This window comes from Monodon monoceros, unplaced genomic scaffold (assembly GCF_005190385.1).
Source record: "Monodon monoceros isolate NGI ecotype Baffin Bay Population unplaced genomic scaffold, NGI_Narwhal_1 Super_Scaffold_6, whole genome shotgun sequence".
Lineage (NCBI taxonomy): Eukaryota > Metazoa > Chordata > Mammalia > Artiodactyla > Monodontidae > Monodon > Monodon monoceros.
The window spans coordinates 70,447,798-70,471,778 of NW_021703783.1; the positions used below are offsets into that span (position 1 = coordinate 70,447,798).

The 23,981-nt window shown below is 35.7% G+C and overlaps 1 protein-coding gene across 4 annotated transcripts in view; it reads right to left on the reverse strand.

Moving 5' to 3' along the window:
- Nucleotides 1-399: 399 nt before the first annotated feature.
- Nucleotides 400-23,981, reverse strand: part of ATP2B1 (ATPase plasma membrane Ca2+ transporting 1) — a 131,415-nt gene continuing 107,833 nt past the window's right edge. For all 4 annotated transcript variants that reach the window (XM_029204543.1, XM_029204541.1, XM_029204540.1 and 1 more), the window contains 6 exons: nt 17,944-18,135; nt 17,500-17,713; nt 16,821-17,032; nt 15,356-15,463; nt 13,351-13,533; nt 400-3,672 (listed from right to left, as the gene is read on the reverse strand). In XM_029204543.1, the coding sequence (XP_029060376.1) occupies nt 3,361-3,672; nt 13,351-13,533; nt 15,356-15,463; nt 16,821-17,032; nt 17,500-17,713; nt 17,944-18,135 (1,221 nt within the window). In that variant the 3' untranslated portion in view covers nt 400-3,360. The remainder of the gene's footprint in view (nt 3,673-13,350; nt 13,534-15,355; nt 15,464-16,820; nt 17,033-17,499; nt 17,714-17,943; nt 18,136-23,981) is intronic.

Here is a 23,981-nt window from a genome sequence, read left to right on the forward strand (position 1 = left end):
ATAATTTATTATAAAAACCAGCTGAGGGCAATTTGATTAATTTTGTTACCCTAACGTTCAGATAATTGCTATTGACAACTTTGCAATAGTTAATGAAAAAATAAGGTCTTACATTTAATGTGAAAAACTAATCTTTTTTAAAACCCAAACATTATTCTCCCCTGGACTGCAAAAATTATCTCTTGTGCTACAAAGATTGAAGACAGTGGGTAGGAGAGTAGGGACAATATACCCACTTTCATTCTAGGGGCAAGATCATGCATGTTAAAACACAGCCATAACATTTCAAGTACATTACAGAATTTTCATCAATTAGGTTTTTAAAATTTCAAGTAGAAAAAAAGAATTCCCAAATATGATGTTCAAATCAATTTAAATATTCAAAAAGTTCAGTCCCCATTCAGAAACAGATAAACAGTATATTTATTAAATGAGTTAAGACAAATAAACTTTACAAATAGACAAATAATAAAAGGCTCAGTGGCTAAAATAGATGGTAAGCATCATTGAAAGAAATCAACACCATCACGGTATCTCAGTTGGCTTACACGTGTAAAAAGAAATTTTCAAAGAGCAATTTCACAGAAATGAAGCCAGTTTTTTTTTTTTTTTGCTTATAAACAAATCACCATTTCTTGGTTCAAAACTGACATCTGTTATGAAAATTACCATATCACATATTTATAAGATGACAAGGAGTAACTCATCTTCAAAGTGCAAGTAAGTCTATTTACAACCACAAAAAAGGCAATGATGAGGAGAAAAAGATTTTTAAAAAATATACAAAGATTAAAAACATTTGGGATGCAAAATTAAACAATTTTTTGGTTAGAGGATAAAAGAGAAAACGTGATTGAATTACAGATGCTGATTTCAGCTATACATACTATATAATGGGATCCAAGATCTTTAACAGCTTGTTTGCATTTTTTTCCACTTACATAATGCTCTGGAAATTTCTGGTAGAAATTACAGTGTCTCAAAGAGAGAAATACACACTAAGCATGTCTTGCTACTACTTCATGGATGTCAATAAGACCCGTTTATGGATTAGAGTTGGTGTAAAAAGCCATTGCCTTGAGTTGAAAAATGAATACTGTAAAAGCTCAATACAAATCCTCCAAAGCACATGCATTTCTAAATCTTTTGGTAATTACATTCATATTTAAGCATAACCAAAACAAAAAAGAAAACTGAAAACATTTCCCTTTTCTCTATTCCCTATGCCTTGTAGGCTCTCCAGTTGATAGGGTAAATTTTTAGAGCTGAAAGGGTTCTTCAGGATAGTCTAGTCCACCACCCTCATTTAGGGTAAATGATTTCCCCAAGGTCATGCAGCACGTTAATGGCAAAATCAAGACTAGAAACCAGGTCCTGACTCCTAGCCTCGTATGCTTTCCAGCATATCATGCTACCTCTTTTTACAGTATGATTTGCTATAAATACCTGATGAATAATGTACAGTTACAAATGCTGACAGAGCCAATGTTTTTCTAAGTCTTGCAGAGGCTAACTGCAAAGGACTGATGGAGAGAAAAAGATTCTCCCCCACCCACCAAAAATATCAAGCACCATCAACTGAATGTTTCTTTGCTGGGTCAGCACTCTCAGATGTTGTAGTAGTCCTCGTAAACTTTATGTCAGCCTGAGGATTGTATATCTGATGCAATCTGGGCCCTAACACAATGTCAGTTCCTAAAAGGTAAAGACAAGAGGCAAAAAGGGGGAGAAGGTAGACAAAAGAAAAAAAGACTTAAAGACTCCAACTGGCTTACAGATGGGCATTCCAGCATATGGTTAATTATTACATCTAAATATGTATATTTTTAGGACCTTTCCCACCTTTTCACATAATCTCATTTTACCTAATTTGTTATTTGGCCACTTAAGAATGAAAACAAATGTATCAAAGACAATGGTGGTCATTATTTTTTTTAAACTGTGAGACTATTTTAGGCAAACTAAACTCTATGAGGAACATGTCAAACTGCAATGATTTCCTTAATTTGGTTCTGTTAGACCTGCCACCAAGGAATTAAAGGGGGTACTTCATGGGGCTGTTACCATCTTGAAATTTATTCCAATTGTGGTTAAAGAGAACAGGCCGATGCACCATATATGTAGAATTGAGTAAAGAAGCTGAAATTTCTTTTTAAAAAAACATCGCTGTGTATTTATTTAATAAAAGGGCATGTTTATTTATGTTTACAAACAAGTTTCAAAAACAAAAGGAAAACATGTATGCTTCTACTTATTAACCTTTTTCAAAATGCCAACAGCCCTCATGCTGTATGAAGGTTTCTAAGGATTTATTAGAAAAATCAATACAGTTCACTCACAGCTCACCAAGACATCACTGAACTAACATGTTTAGACAAAAACAAAAAGGACTAAAGTTCTCTTGTAGTTTGATAGTTTGATTTAATTTGATTTGCCTGAAATAACAAAAGCATTTCAAGCATCTTTCATTATGTAGTTGATGTCCTGCATTAAACAATCTACTAAATTCTGAACAAAGGTTATTAGCAAGTTTTCAAAAATTTTTAAAAATTAAACAGTTGTTTCAAAACCATTAAGTAGTAAATGTATTTAAGAAACTAATTAGGACAGATGCCATAACTTCATTAGAACACCACTGCTCATGTTTTTTTGTTTTGTTTTGTTTGTTTTTTGTTTTTTTAAACAAAGCATTAGTGTTATCTATTTGGCTATTAGTATCAGCAATTTATCTACAATATTTAACAAGGTAAATTGTAGGCAAAAATTTAGTACAGTTTCAATAGAAACACCCCCCCCCTTTTTTTTCCTGAAAATACAGCAGTATTTGAAGGACTAATTTTTCTCTGCATCAGTTATAAGGAAGCTTCCCATCTATGAACAGGAACAAAAAAAGTATCTACAAACCTTGTAAACAGATCTGTATCATTTATAAACATAAATAATCCAAATTATTAACAGCCAACAGCAGAAATTAAAGCATCACTTCAATGATCCAGGGCTCTTTGCTTGCTTGCCCAGCTTTACTCCTCCCTCTCTCCCATCAAGGATTGAGATAAACTAAAGCTTTGCTAATACACTGTTCAGGACCATTCTTAGGTTCTACTGATGATCCACAGGTCAACTTAAGCTGAGTTACTGTTTCTGTCAGTTCATTTCTCCCACCCCCCAAAAAGCACCCTCAGTCTGGCAGAAAGCTTTGCTTTTTTTTTTTTTAAAAAAATAAATCTACATTCGTACAAGTGTGTCTTCTGTTGAAGTCCAAAGACAAGAATACTATCTTGTCCGTCACAATATGTGAAAAGACCCAGTTTCAATTTGTTTCTTTACAATGCAGCTAGTGTGTTAACATTCAGCTTACAATCAGAGTGATGTTTCCAAACTATGTAGTGGGCTTCCTGGGGATGAAGAGGTAGCAGACTTGTTCATTTCTATTGTAAGGTAAATCCCGCTGTCAACAGCATTGTTATTTTTGTTAGGAGAGGGTGGAGGACTGGAGTTACGTTTTGTAGGAGCATCGTCTTCAGCATCAGTGTCATCAATAAGGGGGATATGAGGCTCTGAATCTTCTATCCTAAACTCAGGATGTGTCATAAAGTTGTGAATTGAACTTCTTGATTCCGGTTTTTCTAACCCTTCATATAAAGAACTACGAAATGCATTCACCACTCGAATCTGTAAACATCAGAAAACACAGAAAGATATCAGTATGCCATTAGCTTAATTTAAAAATGGTTCATTTATGAGTTTGAATCCACAAACAGCTAGGTATGAGTGAATCATATTTGCATGTAATGCAGTGGAACTTGCAATACACTGTAAAAAAAAATGAATATTTTAGTAGGACACTACAGACCAACAAAACCACATACTCTAAGAATTAAGAGGTGTAGAATTCAAAGTAATACTAAGAAAATCTCATTGTCACTGGCTAAGAATTTAATAGCCATTTTATAGGATTTTTTCCCTAAAAAAACAAAATCAAACAGCAAACAAACATAAAATTAACCATACACAGCTTTAGCTAATTTTTTAAATGAAAAAAATTATAATTTTTGAAAACAATTCAAATAAGTTAAACAAAGTCAAGCACAGAGGGTTACTATTAATCATGCTAGGAATTAGGGTGTCACCGACTATGAAAAAGCCAAGCAAATATAAGCTGAATGTCACAATGAACTCACATCTACCCCACTATGCCCTTAATTAAAAAATAAAAAGACAAAACCCAAATAAATATCTATAAAATGCCATTAAACAGCTATAAATATTTGAGTATATGCCATTTGTCAGTCAGGTGTTAGTATTTTTCTCTATAATAATAAAACAAATAAATTTACATACTAAACTTCATTGGAAAGAACAGATTTAAAACAAAACAAAACAGAACAAAAAGCCCTCTGGGATCCTTCTGTGAAAAATTTCCCCAGGAGAAGACACAAAGTCTTCTAGCATTTTCACCCTTAAACATATAGCTCAACAATTCACCTTCCTTCTCAGAAGTCTGCTGTATGGATGAAGAGAGGTTAACGAATAATTGACTCAAATACATTCCTGCACATACTGACGTCAGGTCTCATTAACCCAGTGTTGTAAATAGTTTAAAAAAAAAAAAAAAAGACAAAATCCAAATAGCTGAGCATCTAGTATACATCAATTCAAACAGTGTGTTTGCCTTTGCTTTCTAATGAATCCTGTTTAGCAATGAAGACATCATTTACTCATAGTTAACAGAAGTAACTGATACTGATATTCCAAAAAAAAGATCACTAAACTCATCTTATAAGTCACTAAATTCACCTCATAAGACAATGGCATTGAAAAAATTAATTTCTTCACAGGGATATTTGAATTTATTTTTTTGAAAATGTAGCAGTTTATGCCCACTTTTTACTGTATATATTTAAGGCATACAAGACTATTTGATATACATCTACACTATGAAAAAATCATTACAATCAAGTTAATTAACATATCCACTACCTCACACAGTTATCATTTGTGCGTGTCGAGAACACTTGGGATTGTACCCTCCTAGCAAATTTCAAGTATACAATACAGTATAGTATTGTTACCTGTAGTCACCATGCTATATGTTAGATCTCCAGAACTTAATTCATCTTGTATAACTGAAATGTTGTACCCTTTGACCAACATCTCCCAATTCCCCCTCCCTCTAGCCCCTGGTAACCACCATTCTACTCTGCTTGTATGAGTCTGACTATTCCAGATCCCCACTTCTAAGAATTTATCCAAAGGAATTGAAATCAAGATCTTGGAGCGATTCCTGCACTCCTATGTTCACTGCTGTCAGTGGCCAGTAGGCATAGAGAATACAAACTGGAGGACCAGCCAGCAAGTCTGGTTAGTGATGAGAGCTGCTCAAGATGACTCTCAAGTTGTTGCTTATTTGACTTGGTTGCTGGTATTGCTAATGGAGCTAGAGAAGCAGTTGAGATGTTTTGTTTTGACCAGTCTGGGTAGAAGGGAGTAGTGAAGAATCAAGGGGAAAATAAAAATCAATTTTTGAAACACGTTAAATTTGGGGAGCTGCAGAACATCCAAGTGAAAATATCCAGAGCTCAGAAGAAAGGTATGGGTTTAAGTTAGAGATTTGGGAGTCGGCAAAGCTCTAGGAGGGGCAGTGTAAAGAGTTATAAGCAGGTGAGTGCAGTGAATATATTTGTATAAACAATTACACTCACACCTGTGGCAGGTGAAATTAGATTCCTTTTTACCGAAGCTTTCCAATTTTGCTAAGATTTTTTTGCCTATCTGACAAAATGTATTAAGTTACCCTAGAACATCGAAGCTTGAAAGGATATTCGAGATAGTTTATTTCAACCACTTTACAAATAATGAAACTGAGCAACTGAGGACAGGTGGCTGCCTTGCTGGGTCACTACAAATTAGTGCCAGAATGTCTTAGAACCAAGCTTTCTGTACTCCCAACTCCAGGTTCTTTCAAGTCAATAAAAGAAGAGAACATATGGACATCAGCTTTATAAGTAACTTCAGTAGAATAAGATACTTCCTAAGATTTAGGTCAGCACATTACAAGGACATCTTAGAAATGCTGCAAAGCAATACAATTTTCAATAAACAGTTCTCACATTAGGCACACATAATAACATCTAGATTAACTAGGGGCCACTGAGCCAGATTTGTTTTACTTTCTACTCATAAATAAGAAAGCACTCTTGATCTAAGGTGTGACACTGACCTAGTTTATACTTGCCCTCATCTCTCTTACCTTCTATAGGTAAAATTCTCACAGTACTGTAGTAATTTTGAGTAATTAAAAAGTGCCAACTGTGTGCATTATACTGTAGGTAGACAGAAAACTACTTTAATACCACAAAGAAATCAGTTTAAGCAGAAAATGATTACCCATCTTTGACAATCCAACCCTTATTGTTTACCTAGTCTTTTAACTCAATTCTTTTAATAGCTATTAAGACCTACTATGCACAAAACTATAGCTCCTAAAATTATAAGAATTAAGAAAAATTCAACAATCCCTATGTCAAGAAAAATTTTTAAACAGTAAATTATTGAGGAAAAAAATCAGAGGCATGAATGAGGCACATATGGCAAACAAAAAATTGAAATGATTATTAAGATCATAAAGTAATTTTAGGAAACTGAATATGTAAGCATTACATTAAACTTTAAGTAACAAATCAAATTAAGATCATGTACCCTGCTAAACCACCCATTTTCTTAAATATAATCCTAACTTTTGATAGTAGAAAATATTACTGCCCAAAACACTGTTATGTAAGGAGATGGCTTTAAACTATGAGGCTACTTAATCAGTAGCTGATATATCTTACCTTCTACAACAGACTGCCCATTTCTGAAATTTGTATTCATCGCTACCTTTATTATGTGCACCATAAAGAATTTCAATGGTAAAGTAAAAGATACTGTGCAACAGGGAATAAAATTCGAGGTTGCTTTTCAAAGCTGTGTACTTGCATATCAAATTTTCTCAAAGTGAGACTCACCTGTGTAATATATAATGTTTTAATTACCTGGAGTAGGGGTTGGAAAACATTTTCTGTAAAGGGCCAAATAGCAAGTATTTTAGGCTTAGTGAGCCATACGGTCCCTGATGCAGCTACTCAACTCTGCCTTTGTAGTGTAAAACTACCAGACAGTAATTAAATGAATGAGCATGGCTATGTTCCAATTAAAAACAGGCAACAGGCCAGATATGGCCCATAGGCTATCATTTATCTGGAAGTCCAAATTTTCCCTCAATTTCTCCTTTCCAGGAAGGCGTAACTATTGATTTAGCAAAAGAATTTACTAACCGTGAAGACTGATATTAGAAGGATACACTTTATAAAGAAAAACTATAGAAAGTTTCCTCTTCAGATTTTTAGAAGATCTGACTAATAAGTGAGGAAAAAAAGATGCCCTCTCCAGAGATGTTACAAGCCTAGTATATGACAAAGTTGAAATGGATTATAATTTCTTCATTTAGCACAGTAAAGACTCCAGATGAGTCTCTGAGGATAGTGGGGGAGGGGGAGGGACAAATTAGGAGTTTGGGATTAACATATACACACAGCTATATATAAAACAGAAAACCATGAGGACCTACTGTATACCACAGGGAACTCTATTCAATATCTTATGCTAACCTATAATGGAAAAGAATCTGAAAAAGAATACATATATGTATAACTGAATCACTTTGCTGTACACTTGAAGTTAACACAACATTGTAAATTAACTATACTTCAGTTAAAAAAAAAAAAGGTTAAAAAAAAAAAGAGTCAAAGAAGTCTGACAAACACAGATATTTCTAAGATTATTCTATATTAGGGCAGGAAACCAGTGAGGAATTTAACCTTTCATTAAATGTATTAACACCATTACCCTCACTATATGTGCCCAGCAACTCACAGGTTTCATATATAGTTGTGCATCAGAAAAGAGCACAGAGCACATCACCTGAAGCAGGTGTGGGTGGCTATGTCTTCAGAGTTTGTGCTTGATTTGATATTTAATATAAAGCCTGGAATACAATTATACAGAGAAATACAATAAATATGATACACCTAAGGTCATGTGATACCACTCCAAGTGAAAGAAGTCAATTACTTAAAATTTTCTGAAGTAAAAATAAACAGAATATATACCACCTAGGAGATAAACCTGTCAAAAAAAAGTTTAACATAAAGCTAATCAAGAGGAAACAACCAAATCCAGAATGCAGGACACTTTATAAGACAATTTGCCTAGATTTTTTAAAAAAGTCAATGTTATGAAAATTCAAGGCAGAGAAAATGGATCCAGGTTAAAGGAAACTGAAGAGTCATAAACACATGTTATTGAATGTCTTTCCTTCGATCCTGGATCAAAAAAGCTATAAAGGACATTTTGGGGGCAACTGGAGAAATCTGAATATGGACTGTATATTAGATAAAATGGTATCAAAGACAGATTTCGTGGATGTGATTATACAGTATGATTATATAGGAGAGCACACAGTGAAGTATTTAGAGATGGCATTTATGATATCTGCTACTTACTTTCAAATGGCTCAAAAAAAAGTATATATTAATATTATATAAAGTAGACATCATAAAATATTAGGAAGTGGTAAATCCAGGTGAAGATCATTCATATATTAATCTTTCAACTTGTCTGTCAGTTTGAAATTTTTCAAATTTAAAGTTTTGAGGGGAGGGATTAAGTCTCAGTTTGGCTCCTTCTTGTGCGATATAAACAGATGTTTACTTTCCATTCTAGCCCCATCAACTCCTTACTTTCCATTACTCCTTTAGTATCAAACTACGTCAGTTGAGGTCTGCTTTCCCCAATCGACAAATTCTGTCAGGTCAGCTTGGGAATCATTTCCTTTCGGTAATTTTTCCTGACTTCTCAGGGTGGGTTAAGGACCCTGTTATAACATTCTCTGTTTCATCACCATGTAGAAATCCCCAACTCCTTGTTTGCTTCCCTTACTAGATGACAAGATCTGGAGGCTCTAGCAGCCTTGGCATATAGTAGGCCTTCCACTGTTTATGAAATACAGCTAAATGAACACTAATAGTAGGAGATGAAGGGATGAGTGGTAATATGTCCTCTAAAGCCAGGAATAATGTGAAATCCATAGGAGGAAGGCATGCAACTGACATCAGCCATCCCAGGAGGAAGGCCAGGCAATTTGCATACACCATTTCATTCAGGTAGGTAGTACCACAGTAATTTCTAAAAGGAAGATTCCTATCTGTCCACGTATGTAAATTTAACATCCTGTCTAAATGTTACAGGGTCAGTTTGTCTTTACAGCACTTGTCTGCTCTTTGCTCTACATCATGTTGCCTCTGCTTATTAGCCATGGACAAGTCATTTAAACTCCAAGTCAGTTTTCACACCTATAAAATGGGGATAGTTCCTGTTCTGCCTGTTTTGCAACACTGTCAAAAATAACAAATGAAAATTACTTAAGCAAAGAGTGAACAGATAGGCTCTGCGTAAACAGCATTGTTTTCTCCCCTCAATTCATCCTCTCCCCAGCTTCCCAAGGTTCCTCTAGTCCTTAATTGGCTAAAGACCAAATGGAAAAGATAGGTTTCTGGCCAAATCAGGTATCTTAGCTGACTTCAAGGGTAGGCATGAGGAATGGGTGGGTTTGTATCTTTAATGCCTCTAATATACTAAGAATCCACCATGGACTCAAGACACTAATTCAGAGTAAGAATGATATAGGTTATAAGACTTCTGGAGAGTTTACTAAAAACCTTTTACTAAAAGTCATTTACTAAAAACCTGAAAGAAAATCTGTCATTCTAGTCAATTAATGAAAATTATGACTTATAATAATTAATCAGTATAAATCACATGATCATCTTTCAACAGATGCAGAAAAGCACTTGATAAAATTCAACATCCATTTATGATAAAAGCTCTTAACAGAACAGGTACAGAGGGAACATACCTCAACATAATGAAGGGACAAACCCAGAGCTAACATCATACTTAACAGCGAAAAGCTGAAAGCTTTTCCTCTAAGGTCAGGAACAAGACAAGGATGTTCACTCTTGTCACTTTTACTCAACATAGTACTGGAAGTCTTAACTAGAGCAATTAGGCAAGAAAAAGAAACAAAAGGCATCCAAATTGGAAAGGAAGACATAAACCTGTCACTGTCTGCAGATATTATATATAGAAAACCCTAAACACTCCATCAAAAAACTGTCAGAACTAATAAACGAATTCAGTAAAGTTGCAAGATACAAAATCAATATACAAAAATCTGTTATATTTCTTTACACTAATAACCTATTTGAAAGGGAAATTAAGAAAACGATCCCAGACTTCCCTGGTGGCACAGTGGTTAAGAATCCGCCTGCCAGTGCAGGGGACACAGGTTCAAGCCCTGGGCTGGGAAGATCCCACATGCTGAGGAGCAACTAAGCCCGTGTGCCACAACTACTGAGCCTGCGCTCTAGAGCCCACGAGCCCACGTGCCACAACAACTGAAGCCTGCAAGCCTACAGGTCAAGCTCCGCAACGAGAAGCCACCGCAATGAGAAGCCAGTGCACCGCAAGGAAAAGTAGCCCCCGCTCACTGCAACTAGAGAAAAGCCCATGCGCAGCAACGAAGACCCAGTGCAGCCAAAAATAAATAAATTAAAAAAAAAAGAAAACAATCTCATTTGCAACTGTATCAAAAAAATAATAAAATATCTAAGAATAAATTTAACCAAGGAGGTGAAAGACCTGTATATTGAAAACTACAAGACATTAATGAAAGAAACTAAAGATGACACAAATAAATGAAAAGATACTCCATGTTCACAGATTGGAAGAATTCATATTGTTAAAATGCCCATATTACCCAAAGCAATACAGATTCAATGAAATCCCTATCAAAATTCCAATGGCATTTTTCACAGAAATAGAACAAACAATCCTAAAATTTGTATGGAACCACAAAAGACCCAAATAGTCAAGGCAATCTTGAGAAATAAGAACAAAGCTGGAGGCTCCCTGATTTCAACTATATTACAAAGATATAGTAATTAAAACTGTATGGTACTGGTATGAGTTTGCATAAAAATGGACATATAGATCAATGGAACAGAACAGAGACCCTAGAAATAAACCCATGCACATATGGTCAATTAATTGACAATAAAGGAGTCAAGAATATACAATGGGGAAAGACAGTCTCTTCAATAGATGGTGTTAGGAAAATTGGATAGCCACGTGCAAAAGAATGAAACCGTACCACTATTATCTCACACCACACAAAAATGAACTCAGAATTGATTATAAAGACTTTAACGTTAGACCTGAAACCATAAAACTCCTAGAAAAAAAACAGATGGTAAGTAAGCTCCTTGACATAGGATGATGATGATTTTTTGAATCTGACACCAAAAGCAAGAAAAGCAAAATTAAACAAGTGAGATTACATCAAACTAAAAAGCTTCTACACATTAGAGAAAACTATGAACAAAATGAAAAGGCAACCTACAGAATGGGAGAAAATATTAGCAAATCATGTATCTGATATAGGGCCAATATCCAAAATATACAAAAACCCTGTACAACTTGATAGCAAGAAAACCAAACAATCCAATTAAAATACGGTCAAAAGATCCAAACAGACATTTTTCTAAAAACTATCTACAAATGGCCAATAGGTATATGAGAAGATGCTCAATATCACTAATCATCAGGGAAAGGCAAATCAAAACCCACAATGAGGTATTACCTCACATCTGATAGAATGAAACAGAAACAACCTAAGTGTCCACTGATGAATGAATGGATACATATGGTGTACACACACACACACACAGAGAGGAACATTATTTAACCATAAAAAAGGAAATCTTGATATTTGTGAAAACACAGATGAACCCTGAAGGCATTATTATCCTGAGTGAAATAAGTCAGACAGAGAAAGACAAATACCGTATGATCTCTCTTATATGTGGAATCTAAAAAAAAGTGAAACCCAAACCAAGCTCATAGATACAAAAAACAAATTGGTGGCTGTAAGAGGTGGGAGGTGGGCAGTGGTGTGAGAAATGAGTAAACTTAAAAAAAAACAAAACTGAAAAAAAATTAAAAGAAATGCACCTTCCCTACTTCTTTGGAAAACTTAATAGAACATTTTCTTATCTAGGAAGCAATTCTAAATTAAATTGATTATATAAATGAAAAAACCCACATACATACCAAAGAACTTTGAAGCTTATACAGGGATGCACTCTCAAAACAAAACAAAATAAATTAAAAATTCACAGCAAGGCCACGAAGTCCAAGCTAAGAAGGCAAACACCTGGCTATATGCTCAGAACTTTTCTTCAGGGTACTAACTTACTTTACAAACTGAACGAGATACAAGTCAGAATGCCTAAGTTCATTTTTAGCTTTAAGAATGCAATTTCTTGGTTCTGTTAGATCAGTTTCAAATCACATGCTTTTGGGAATCATGCAGTATGGAACATGTTTAAAGGCATATACTCAAAAATTTATAGTCGTTTCACAAATTCTAAGCTACAATTTTATTCCCCGTATTAACTATCAGAGTTAGCATAGAGACAAGCTCACAGATTTCATGTCTGATCTTTGGTTGCAATTGTTCCACCTGTTATCTAACCCTCTAAGAAATAAAACAATCACAACGACAACACTTTGAGGTCTCAATCCACTTTACGAAAAGAAAGCTTTATGAAAAGCCTGAACAATGAATTTAAACATTAAGGAGAAAATGAGAAACGTTAGGTGTGTGAAGTAGGAAATGTTAATTTCATGCACTTAGGAACACACACTCACACCCCACAGTAGTAGAAGCAGTAGAAGAGGAAAACACTACATGTGTAGGGGTAGAAATATTTGTTACATCATGATGCTGGCTGGCGATGGAGGGTTGCCGCCTTAGAGCCCCCTGAATGGAACTTCCACTCTGGAAAGCATTCACTACATCCATCTGCAAGGAATCAGAGATTGTGACAGCTTGCTCAGCAAGAGAGAGAGAGAACAAGAGAAAGGACCATTCCATCTATCAACATATAAAAAGTAAAGAAAAAGGCACTTTTTACAGAGCAGATAAATAGGCAAGAGTAGCATTTGGAGATGAAGTGGGGGAAAAAAGCTAGGAAAAAAGGAGCTTAGGGGCATATAGACACATTCTTTCATGGTCAGTTAAAACTTTCACCCATTCCAGGCACCAGTACTATTTTTCAAAAGAATAAGTTTTGTGGGTTGGGGAGGCTGGAAAGGAAGCAAAGGAGCACATTCAAACCTCCTCCCCAGGCCCGAAAGCCCTGGGGTCCCGTTCCCATCGTCTCTCCTACCTCTCCACCAGACCCATACCTGCGTTTGGATTCTGTTCAGACCTCTAAACCACAAGATCTGGCCACGCCGTAACTCCCGCTCAGCGTGATCAATCTCTTCCACGTCCTCTGCTAACTCCTCCTCAGGTATTTCTTCCTTTTGTGTTCCATGACCAGCTTCTTTTAGGAATTTTAAACGGCTAGTTGGAATTGTTGAAATAAGCTACAACACAGGGGAAAGAACTCAGAAACAAATCATATCAAACTACAGTTAAACCGATCAACTTTAATACAAAAAAGGTATGGAAAGTTGCAAGGATAGCCAACTATCTTTACCAATGAAGCAATGAGATCCTGTCCATCAGAGGCTTTCTTTCTCAGAACAAAAAATATCCTTCTCTTAGCTACACAAAAGATTTAAGTTTGAAGGCTAAAAAGTTTTCCTGAATGGAAATAACCTGATTACATTTTCATATTTTATTTAGGACATTCAAGACAGTGAGTTATACAACCATGCTTTGATATATACGTATTTCCTTAAACTCATATTAATGATATTTATTTCAAATAAAATGAAAATAGGTGATCTTATATGATGCAAAAGAAGTTTACATTTCATTAGTGCTTTAAGAATTCAATGAGAAAAAACATACCAAAATTGAGAAAATCTTCAAGGCTGAGCTGAAAATAGCTTTTGTTTATTGAATGTATTTATTTTCATAAAGTACAACTATTTAAAGTTGGATTAATACTGGTTGAGAATGACACGAAACAAGAACAGATGCCCGAGAAAACAATAAAAAATACCAAAATACCAATATGTATTAACTTATAGGTGTTCACAGCCATTCCTTAAGGAAGCTGGGAGAAACAGGCATGCAGTCAGAATCAGAACTGCTCAGGGAACTTCTAGTCCAACCACCTCATTTTAGAGATGAAACAGGTTCAGAGACACTGGAAGTGACTTGTTCATGGAGTGACTAAGACCTTAGCTTTCCTGACCAACAAAATCAGTGCTTTCTACCATCGCACACTTAAAATCAATAGACGACGTCAACCAAGGACAGTAACTGATGCCTGTTAGGCGTGTACACTGTACTGAATTTCCTCTTCCTGAAATTAGCCAGATTTGGGGGGAGGTTGTAGGGTTCGGTTTTGCCTGCGAGGGAACATTATGAAGTAACTAGAACGGTAATAATAATAAAAAAAAAACTGTGGGCCCAGTATGGATCCTGCTTAAAAGAAGATCTCAATGAAAGAGGCTTTATAATGAGTAAGAAGAGGAAGCTCAGAACCTAGAAACACAATTAAGAAAAAGGTGAGATAAAAGGCACATAAAGACTGAGTTAAGGTTAAGTACAATCTGAATATTCAGTCTGACTGACTTGCAAAATGACAGTAAATTAGCTCACACCAGTTACACACCATAACATAGGCTGGTTTTCATTTATGAAAATGTTGGTACAGATTTTCTATCAGTTTTATAGTGATGGTAATGGATTTAAAATGAACAGCACACACACCGTTACCACTTATCTTTAAAAAAATAATGACATATATCTGCAAGTCAGCTATCCATAGTGAAGATTAAGGATATCTAATTTTTCAGGCATTGTATTTTATACATACACTGTTGAAGCCATTTGATCCAAATAATCTAAAATGTCATTTTGTGGCCTATTTTTCCAGATACCAGTATTTTTATAGAAACATTCTTCACATCAACTGAAACTCAAGATTTTTCCAATGCTACATTTTTATTAAATTACATAACAAAATGATAAAAAGTCTAAAGTATATCATATTTTTATTAAAATATTAAATCTGAAAATGCAAAAGTAGGTCATAGAGCCAAAGATACAGATATTAGCATTCTAACCAGTTATAAATGCATCAACTTAGTAACAGTTGTAAAACTTGTTCTAAAAAACAGAATGAAAACTACTTAGAATCAAGTTATAGAACTGATTAAAGAATATACACACTAGAAATTTTTTTTAAAAAATCACTGTAGGTTTGAACAAAAAATGATGAGATTTTTTTACCTGGCCCCAGAGTAATGTTCCCATTCCTAGGAATATTGACCATAGCCACTGTTCTATTGAAAGTTCTGAACAACTGAAAGGCTTTCCACCAAACTGCACAATTATTATCTAGAGGAATAATCAAGAATAAATTTATTTAGTGAAGTTGTTGACTTATACTCTGGCCCATGCTCCTTATCTCACTGTGGACTTGTAATGAACAGACCAGTAGCTGGTCCACAGACCACACTTTGAGTAGCACGAAGGCATTGAAGAATGATACCCTACATCAACTGTTTTGGGTATATCAACCTATGCGAGGAACTAAGTTTTATCAGACTTGCTTGATAGAGAGACAGGCAGTTACATTTTTGCAATCCCCATATATTAAAAACAGATAAAATAAACCTAACTTTAATAGTAAGTAAAAACTAAAATTTTAGCGTGTCATGAACAATGATTTTTTTATAAAATACTTCCAGAAACTACACAACAAGTAAGCAACACTTTCCCTAAAGTTTATAGAAGCTGAAAGCTAAAACAGAAACAGTCTGCACAGAAATAATTAAGTCTAGGGTTTTGGTTTTGGTATCCACAGTACACAAGGTATAGACTGAATAAACTTCAAAATTCTTAGATCTTCATTTTGAAACTAGCATCATCCTTAAAAGCTCACCTTTTAAGTTTAAATCTTACTGTGTTTACTGACCTCCTGGTGTGATCATGCACCATTCACTTACCTGCTTTGATTCCAGATTCTGCTATTAACAACCATTTACACAGAGGAGTACCATAGAATCCAAGATGATATAAAAACATAGGTACAGTATATAATTATATAAAATTTACCATATGTAAAGTGATGCTTACTTTTGTCCTTAGAATGACCTTTATAAAAATGGGAAAATTCGGTCCTTTCTATTTCATCTCAACCCCACTTCCCACACCCATTCTCCCACTCCTCTTCTACCTTGTTTTGACAATATTACAAAATGGAAAACTGGCACATACCAAGTCTGGATGAGACCATTCAGAATCACATGGATTTTAAAATATGCATCTCAAAACCTTTTATTTTTTAACAATGAACTCAACTGTACAAATACAACTACTATTAATTGCTAGAAGCAATTAAGGGATCACTCTAGCTGGACTAAAAAGTGGTTGACTATAAGACTGGCCTTGAATAATATAAAAATTACAACAGTTTTCATAATAACAATGTAGAATAATCAGAATCACAGTGAGTGTGAAGTATCACAGCCACAGAACCAGTAGTGCAATTAAAGTGGTATTAGTTTAATGTACTCATTCACATGTAGAATTTCAGGATGGGGCAAATTTTCACTCGAGTTCTTTTGATGTCATCAAGGCAATACACAGAAGGCCCACACATTGCAGTCAGTAATTTCTGGAACAAGACACCTGTTCACCTAAGATCTCCACATAATAATCATATTTGAAACTATCTTTTACAATTACCCACCTGTACCACAAATGTGCCTAAAACAATTGTGCAGAAGATGGCATTATTAAAGATTCCTTCAAACACATTTCTTTCACCATGAATTTTCCGAGCATTTATTTCGTTGAAAAGTTGCATCAGTACAAAGGTATTAAAAACAATAGTATAATGTTCCGATGGAGGAGCATGCAAAGGAGCATTTCTTCCACTATCAATATCGAAAAACTTTTCTCCTGAAAGAATGAGAAATTACCATTTTGTAATTATCATACAAAATAATTTAACATTTCAAGGAAGTATGCAATAAAACCTAGTCAGACCTTTCTTGGCTCTCACAAACGGCAGCACAGAAAGAGCTGGAAGGGACCTGGGATTCTACAGTACAACCCTCTTTTATTTTATACAGGAGGAAACGGAAGCCCCCAAAACTACGGTGACATGTTCAGGATCACATATCTAAGTTAGTGGTAAAGCCAAGGACAAGAAATTAGGACTCTTTTTACTCCCCCTACTGCCCCAATCTATCACACTGCCTCTCAAAATGTACTAAGGATCCACTGATAAACAGAAGAAATTAAAGATAAATGGGGAGTCAGAAAGAAAATAACTTATGTTCTTGAAAAATTTGTAACATTAAAACCATCTGGGATATTAGCTTGGAACAGAAACAACGAAACTTTATCAGGCATTAAATTCTTACCAGCAAACAAGAGTGTAAAGACTACTACAAGCTGATAGAATGCATGACCCAAAATATTCTTCATCATCGTGCGTGAGATGAGAGGCTTATTTCTACCATAAGGTTTCCGAAGCAGGAGAGACTCAGTGGGGGGTTCAGTTGCCAGAGCCAGGGAAGCGAGAGTATCCATTATGAGATTTACCCACAGCATCTGCACAGCCTTAAGCGGTGAATCCTAGAAAAGACAGGTTTCTTAATAGACATTTACAACTATTCAAGGACTCCGCAATTCTAAGGAAGCCGTTTCTATTTAAAAACTTAACAGAACAGGATAACATTTTTATATTAATTAACCTAAAGTACTAAGCTTCAACTTATTTAAATATTTAAGTACTTTAAAAAGGCAGGTTACACATATCTTTGCTCTAAAATAAACAAGTTTTAATGGATAAATTGTCAACCTACTTGAGTAATACAGGCGCCCGTGAAAGCAACGATCACTGCTACTACGTTAACAGTAAGCTGGAACTGAAGGAATTTTGAGATGCTATCATAGACATTTCGGCCCCACATAACTGCTTTAACAATGCTTGTAAAGTTGTCGTCTGTGAGAATAATATCAGATGCTTCTTTAGCTACATCAGTTCCAGCGATACCCTATTAAAGAAAATTTCTGTGAATTAGACTGAATGTTTAAAATATAACCTTTAAATATTTGAAAGGATAGTATATATTTTATAAACAAAAATTTACCATTATACTTAATAATTACTGACTTAAATTTACCGTAAAAGGGGGTAATATAGTTAGTCTAAGATATTGTACTCTCAGAAAGACATTCTATCTCAGCAGAAATCGAACATAATGAACGAGGCACTGACAATAATGTTCAAATTGAGTTTAAAAAAACAAAAAGAGGAATGGACACAGGCACTATCCAAGTTCCTTCCAAAAGTCACACTAAAAGTTTTTTTTTTTTAATTAAAAAATAAAAACTCACAAAGTCAAAAAGTTAGTGGGAAAAGAGACATTACAAAAACATCTTAAGAGGCTGGAAAGCAGATAACCAAGTAGGAAGAAACTCAGCAGACCCCAGAAAGGTGAATCCTAAATCAACAGTAGGAGAGCAGAGTAGCAGCCTTTCTGCACTACAGGACTCTCCTATGTGAGGCTCAGGACTTGGCAGCACCAGGCAGCACTGGAGGTAGGCGTGAAGGCGTGAATAAGAACAGGAGGATTCTTAAAGTCTACCAAAGACGCTGAAGCAGTACTTAGAGGGCCCAAACTAAGAATAACAATGTCCCTCAACAGTGGAATGGGATGGATTAATAAGTTGTGGATTGATAAAAACGAGTGAACTACAGCTATGTACAATAACACAGATGAATCGCACATGAAAAATGATGAATAAAGGAAGATGGACTCAGAATAATACATGATATATGATTCTTATGTACAAAGTTCAAAAACAGACAAAAGGAATCTTCAGAATACTGGTTACCTCTGCAGAGAGAGACGGCAGTAATTAGAAGGGAGTGTGGTTGAGGCATCTGGGGGCATAGGTCATATTCTATTTCTTGCCTTGCATAGAACAGGTCTGTTTACTTGTGATAATCCATTCACTGTTTACTTATGACATAGACACTTTTCTGTACGTGTGTTATATTTTAATAACAAAATTAAAAGAAAAGGCAGCTAGAGCCTCAGAGTCCCTTCCCACATCCATGCAACCAGGAAGTTTGACACCCTCTAACCTGGCAGAAGACTGCCTGCTAATTTACTAGAGAGGGTATAACAGAGAACGTTTAGACTGAACGATACCAAGTGCTGCTGAGTATAGGAGGTGCTATATTGAAAAAAAGGGGTTAAGAGTAACTCTGTTTAATGAATGTAGAGACCACTACCCTTCTTTTTTCTACTTGTTTCCCAGAATACCAGTATTCAGGATTGCCCTCTAGGCAGCACATCTGAAAATTCTTTCCCAAAAATCTGATCATCATAGGAGAAGAGACCTAAAAATACTGAAAATTCAAGGTACCCTAAGGAAGTGAAATGGCCAAGCCAGATCACTTTACTGGGAAGCTTCTGGTCGATAAATTCCACTTAGAGGCCTAAGACTTTCCAGCTTTTCAGCTTTCTACTGGTAAAATACGCAGAGACAACCAAGAATCACTTTGACATCTGAAGAAAGCACTAACCTGAAAGACAGAGACTAAACCAAAAGGCATATGGAGACACAAACACTACACAGAGATAAAAGCTGATTTTTATTAAAAAAATCAAATCCTTAGAAAGGCAAAAGGTCAGCAATGAAACAAGAACAAGAACTCAGAGATCCAAAAACAACTGTTGGAAATTAAATATATGATCACAGAAATGAAAAAACAACAGAAGTTGAGGAAATACTCAACTGCAAGATGACAAAGGTATGGTAGACAGGAAAAAAGAGACAAGAAAATAAGGTAAGTCCAAGAGGTTCAAAAATCAGAGGGGACTATTCCACAAAGAAGAGACACTGGAGAAGACATGAGATGAGTATAAGAAAATGTCACAAAATTGAAGAAAATCAGTTTTCATAGTAAAAAGTTGCCCTAAGACAAACCATCACATTTCAGAGGACTGAGAACAAAGGAAAGACTTATATACCTCCAAAAAGTGTGTGTGTGGGGGGGGGGGGAGAAGGAGGTTCAAAATTCAAAATGGTATGTAATAACAATGGAGGTACAAATTCAAAATTCTGAGTGAAAATTATTGTCAACCTAGATTTTTATACCAAGTCAGACTAAGTATCAAGGAGGATTCTTTGAGGAGAGAATAGAGATTTCAGTCATAAAAGTTATGAAAAAGTTTAACTCTCATGAAGCCTTTTTCTCAGGGATCTACTGGAGGAGATGGCTTTACTACATGAGAGAGTAAACCAAAAAAGGCATTGACATCAAATTCAGGAAATTCAAAATCCAACATAAGAGAGAGGAAAAGGAAATTCTTAGGTATGGAGAAAGAAGAGACAGCTGTGTAGCAGGCTTAGCAAACAGTCCAGATTGAAGCACATCAGAAGATCTGGGAGAGGTATCTCTAAGAAGGCAAAACTGGTAAAAGTGCCTGATGTCTCCGACATAATGAAAGGAGAATTTGGTGATGAATTAGTATTAAGTACATAAAAAACTACGAAAATAGATAGATAATTTAAAGATTAAAAAGTGAATTGAAAAAGAAAATGTATAGGGAATACAAAAAGTTGTGCAAGGAAGTAAAAGTAATTATAACAGACTACATGGCTCAGCTTGGAACAGCATTTCTAATCACAATAAGGATGGTATATTGACTGACCTCTAACTCTGATGGAAGAATAACAAGATAGGTAGTGTGTGTGAATGCATACAGGTGTCTGTGTGCCTGTGCAAGTGCTAAATCCTTATCTTCCTTAATGAAGAGTCATTAACAAATGCTTTACATTAAAAAAATTAAAAAAAACTATGAATTGGGAGATAGGGACTGACATATATACACTATTGATACTATGTATAAAATAGATAACTAGTGAGAACCTACTGTATAGCACAGGGAACTCTACTCAGTGCTCTGTGGTGACCTAAATGGGAAGGAAATCCAAAAAAGAGTGGATATATGTATACATATAGCTGATTCACTTTGCTGTACAGTAGAAACTAACACAACATTGTAAAGCAACTATACTCCAATAAAAAAATTAATTAAAAAATATAAAAAAATTTAAAGACCCTTGTAATCATGCCATTTAGATACATGGAGGCAAAAAACTAAGGAAAACAAACAGTTGGTTTCCTTTAGTCAAAAACAAGCTGGAAGAAATGATATGTGGTAGGGGACATAGTTATTAACTCTTGTAGAACTGTTTGACTTCTTAAATGCTGTGCAATATTGTTTTGATAAACACAAAGTCCAAAACAAGCTTTTCTCAAAATACTCCATGAAGGAGCAATCTTAATTTAAAATTTTAGTCTCTAACTCCTAATCTGTATACTTTTTTTTTTTTTTCCTTTTTCCAGCTGCACTGCGCCACCACTTGTGGCATCTTAGTTCCCCGACCAGGGACTGAACCCGAGCCCTCGGCAGTGAAAGCGCGGAGTCCTAACCACTGGACCGCCAGGGAATACCAGGGAATTCCCTGTATATTTTTTTAATGTGCAACATATTTAATACATCTAAACCCAACAGGTTTCCTTGCCTCTAATCATCCTCCATCTTTTGCAAATGCAAATCTCACACTCCCTTGTCCAAAATCTTTCAAAATTTAAAAAGCTACTTTAAGATGTTCGCCTGTCGATGCAGGGGGCCCGGGTTCGTGCCCCGGTCCGGGAGGATCCCACATGCCGCAGAGCGTCTAGGCCCGTGAGCCATGGCTGCCGGGCCTGCGCGTCCGGAACCTGTGTTCCGTGGCGGCAGAGGCCATAACGGTGAGAGGCCCGCGTACCACAAAATAAATAAATAAAAAAGATGTTAATTGTGTCCAAATAAAAACTAGCTTCATAGTGAAACAAGTTTGGGCAACTCTCCATCAAAAAACATTAAAACAGCTTTTTATAAGCTTCTTAGAGCTGTATGCTAGCATGCATTGTGAGTCTCCAAATTTGTTTTACTGCATCAGAAGCCTGCTTGGGAAGTGCTGATCTACAGGATACAAGAACAAATTCCTCACCTTCATATTCAAGGCCCTTCTGATCGTCACATTCCAGTACCCACCACCACCACACCCTCTTCTAGTGAAGTTAAACTACTTGTAATTCTCAGAGGGTCTCTTAGCAGTACTTTTCTCCCTCTCTCCATTCAAATGGCACCTCTTTCAGAAAACTTTCCCCAGTCTCTACAGGCAGAGTCAAGGACTTCTTCCTTGAGGCACTCCCTGTGCAGTGTTTAGTTCTTCACTGGCTGCCACTGTGCTTCAATGATTTACTTCCTTGTGTGCTGAACCTTTAGGAGGCAGCAACTACTCACCTGTAATGTTTCTGGACCAGAATATTGAAAACAGCTTCTTAAGGTTTGGAGGAGAAACAAATTATTATTAACCCAAAGTCTAAAAACACTTTAAATTAAATGAAGATATTTTAATTACCTTAGCGAAGATTTTACTACCACAGATGCATATTTGGTTACAGAAATACATCATGGCATTCAGTCTATGATGACAGAAATATCTGTACATGTGTGGTTAACTGAATTTTGGTAAGAATAATGCAATATAATTTTAAAAATAATGTAATCATATTTTAAACACAGCATGGAAGCTTACTATCTAAAGGAATTCTGAAAGGAGTGGCTAAACAGGGGAAAATGCCAGGCCTCTTTGCAATGTACTCACATTAGAGTCCCTTTATTGTTGTACATTTTATCTTAATGTTGAATTTACTAAATGTAAGTGCGTATGTGTGTATACATACATACACACACCTATATATATAAAGAGAGAGAGACAGAGAATACAGTGTTTTAAAATGCTATTTCTGCCTGAAAAATAAGAGACAGGTTTAAAAAGAACTAATCAATAGCAATTTCTCGGGCTTCCCTAGTGGCGCAGTGGTTAAGAATCCGTCTGCCAATGCAGGGGACACGGGTTCGAGCCCTGGTCCGGGAAGATCCCACATGCTGCAGAGCAACTAAGCCCGTGAGCCACAACTACTGAGCCTGTGCTCCAGAGCCCGCGAGCCACAACTACTGAGCTTGTGAGCCACAACTATTGAAGCCCACGCGCCTAGAGGCCGTGCTCCGCAACAAGAGAAGCCACCGCAGTGAGAAGCACGTGCACCACATCAAAGAGTAACTCCCCGCTCGCTGCAACTAGAGAAACCCGTGCACAGCAACGAAGACACAACACAGACAAAAATAAAGTAAATAATAAATTAAAAAAAAAGAGACACTTCATCTCACACACACACACACAAGCAATTTCTTGTGGGTATCTAATAAAAGCCCAAGACAAATAATTTCATCTTTCAGTTTTAAAATATGAAATTGAAGAACTGAACAAATACACAAAGTAAATTCAAGCTTGAGCAAGAGTGCTTTCAAGTCCAAGCCACTATGCACTTAGTTTTTCTCTGTGCATTTAAAATAAATTTAGATTATTTTTGACATGCTACCTTTAAAAAAAAGTGGTAAAATGCACCTAAAACTTTCAAGGCTTAAAAATCAAACAGAGCAGCTGCTGTACTGTGTTTTTGTTTGAATTACTATATTTACCTGCATTTATTTAAAGCCCTTAGTATCTGCCTTAAACACCTAAGTTTTAGGAAGAAAGTTTTTGTTTTTTTAATATTAAAATGCATTGTATATAAATACCTTCCTGGTCAGCTGTCCAGATGAAAGTAGAAGTAAGAATCCTGCCAAATGCTCAAGAGCAGCAATGAGTGATCCCGTGTTTCTAAAATGAATGATCCTGTTTTGCTTACAGCCAAAGGAAAAGCCCTTAAATATTCCTTATCCCTTCAGCTTCTTCTCCCAGCTCTTCAGAAGTTCACACCAATGCA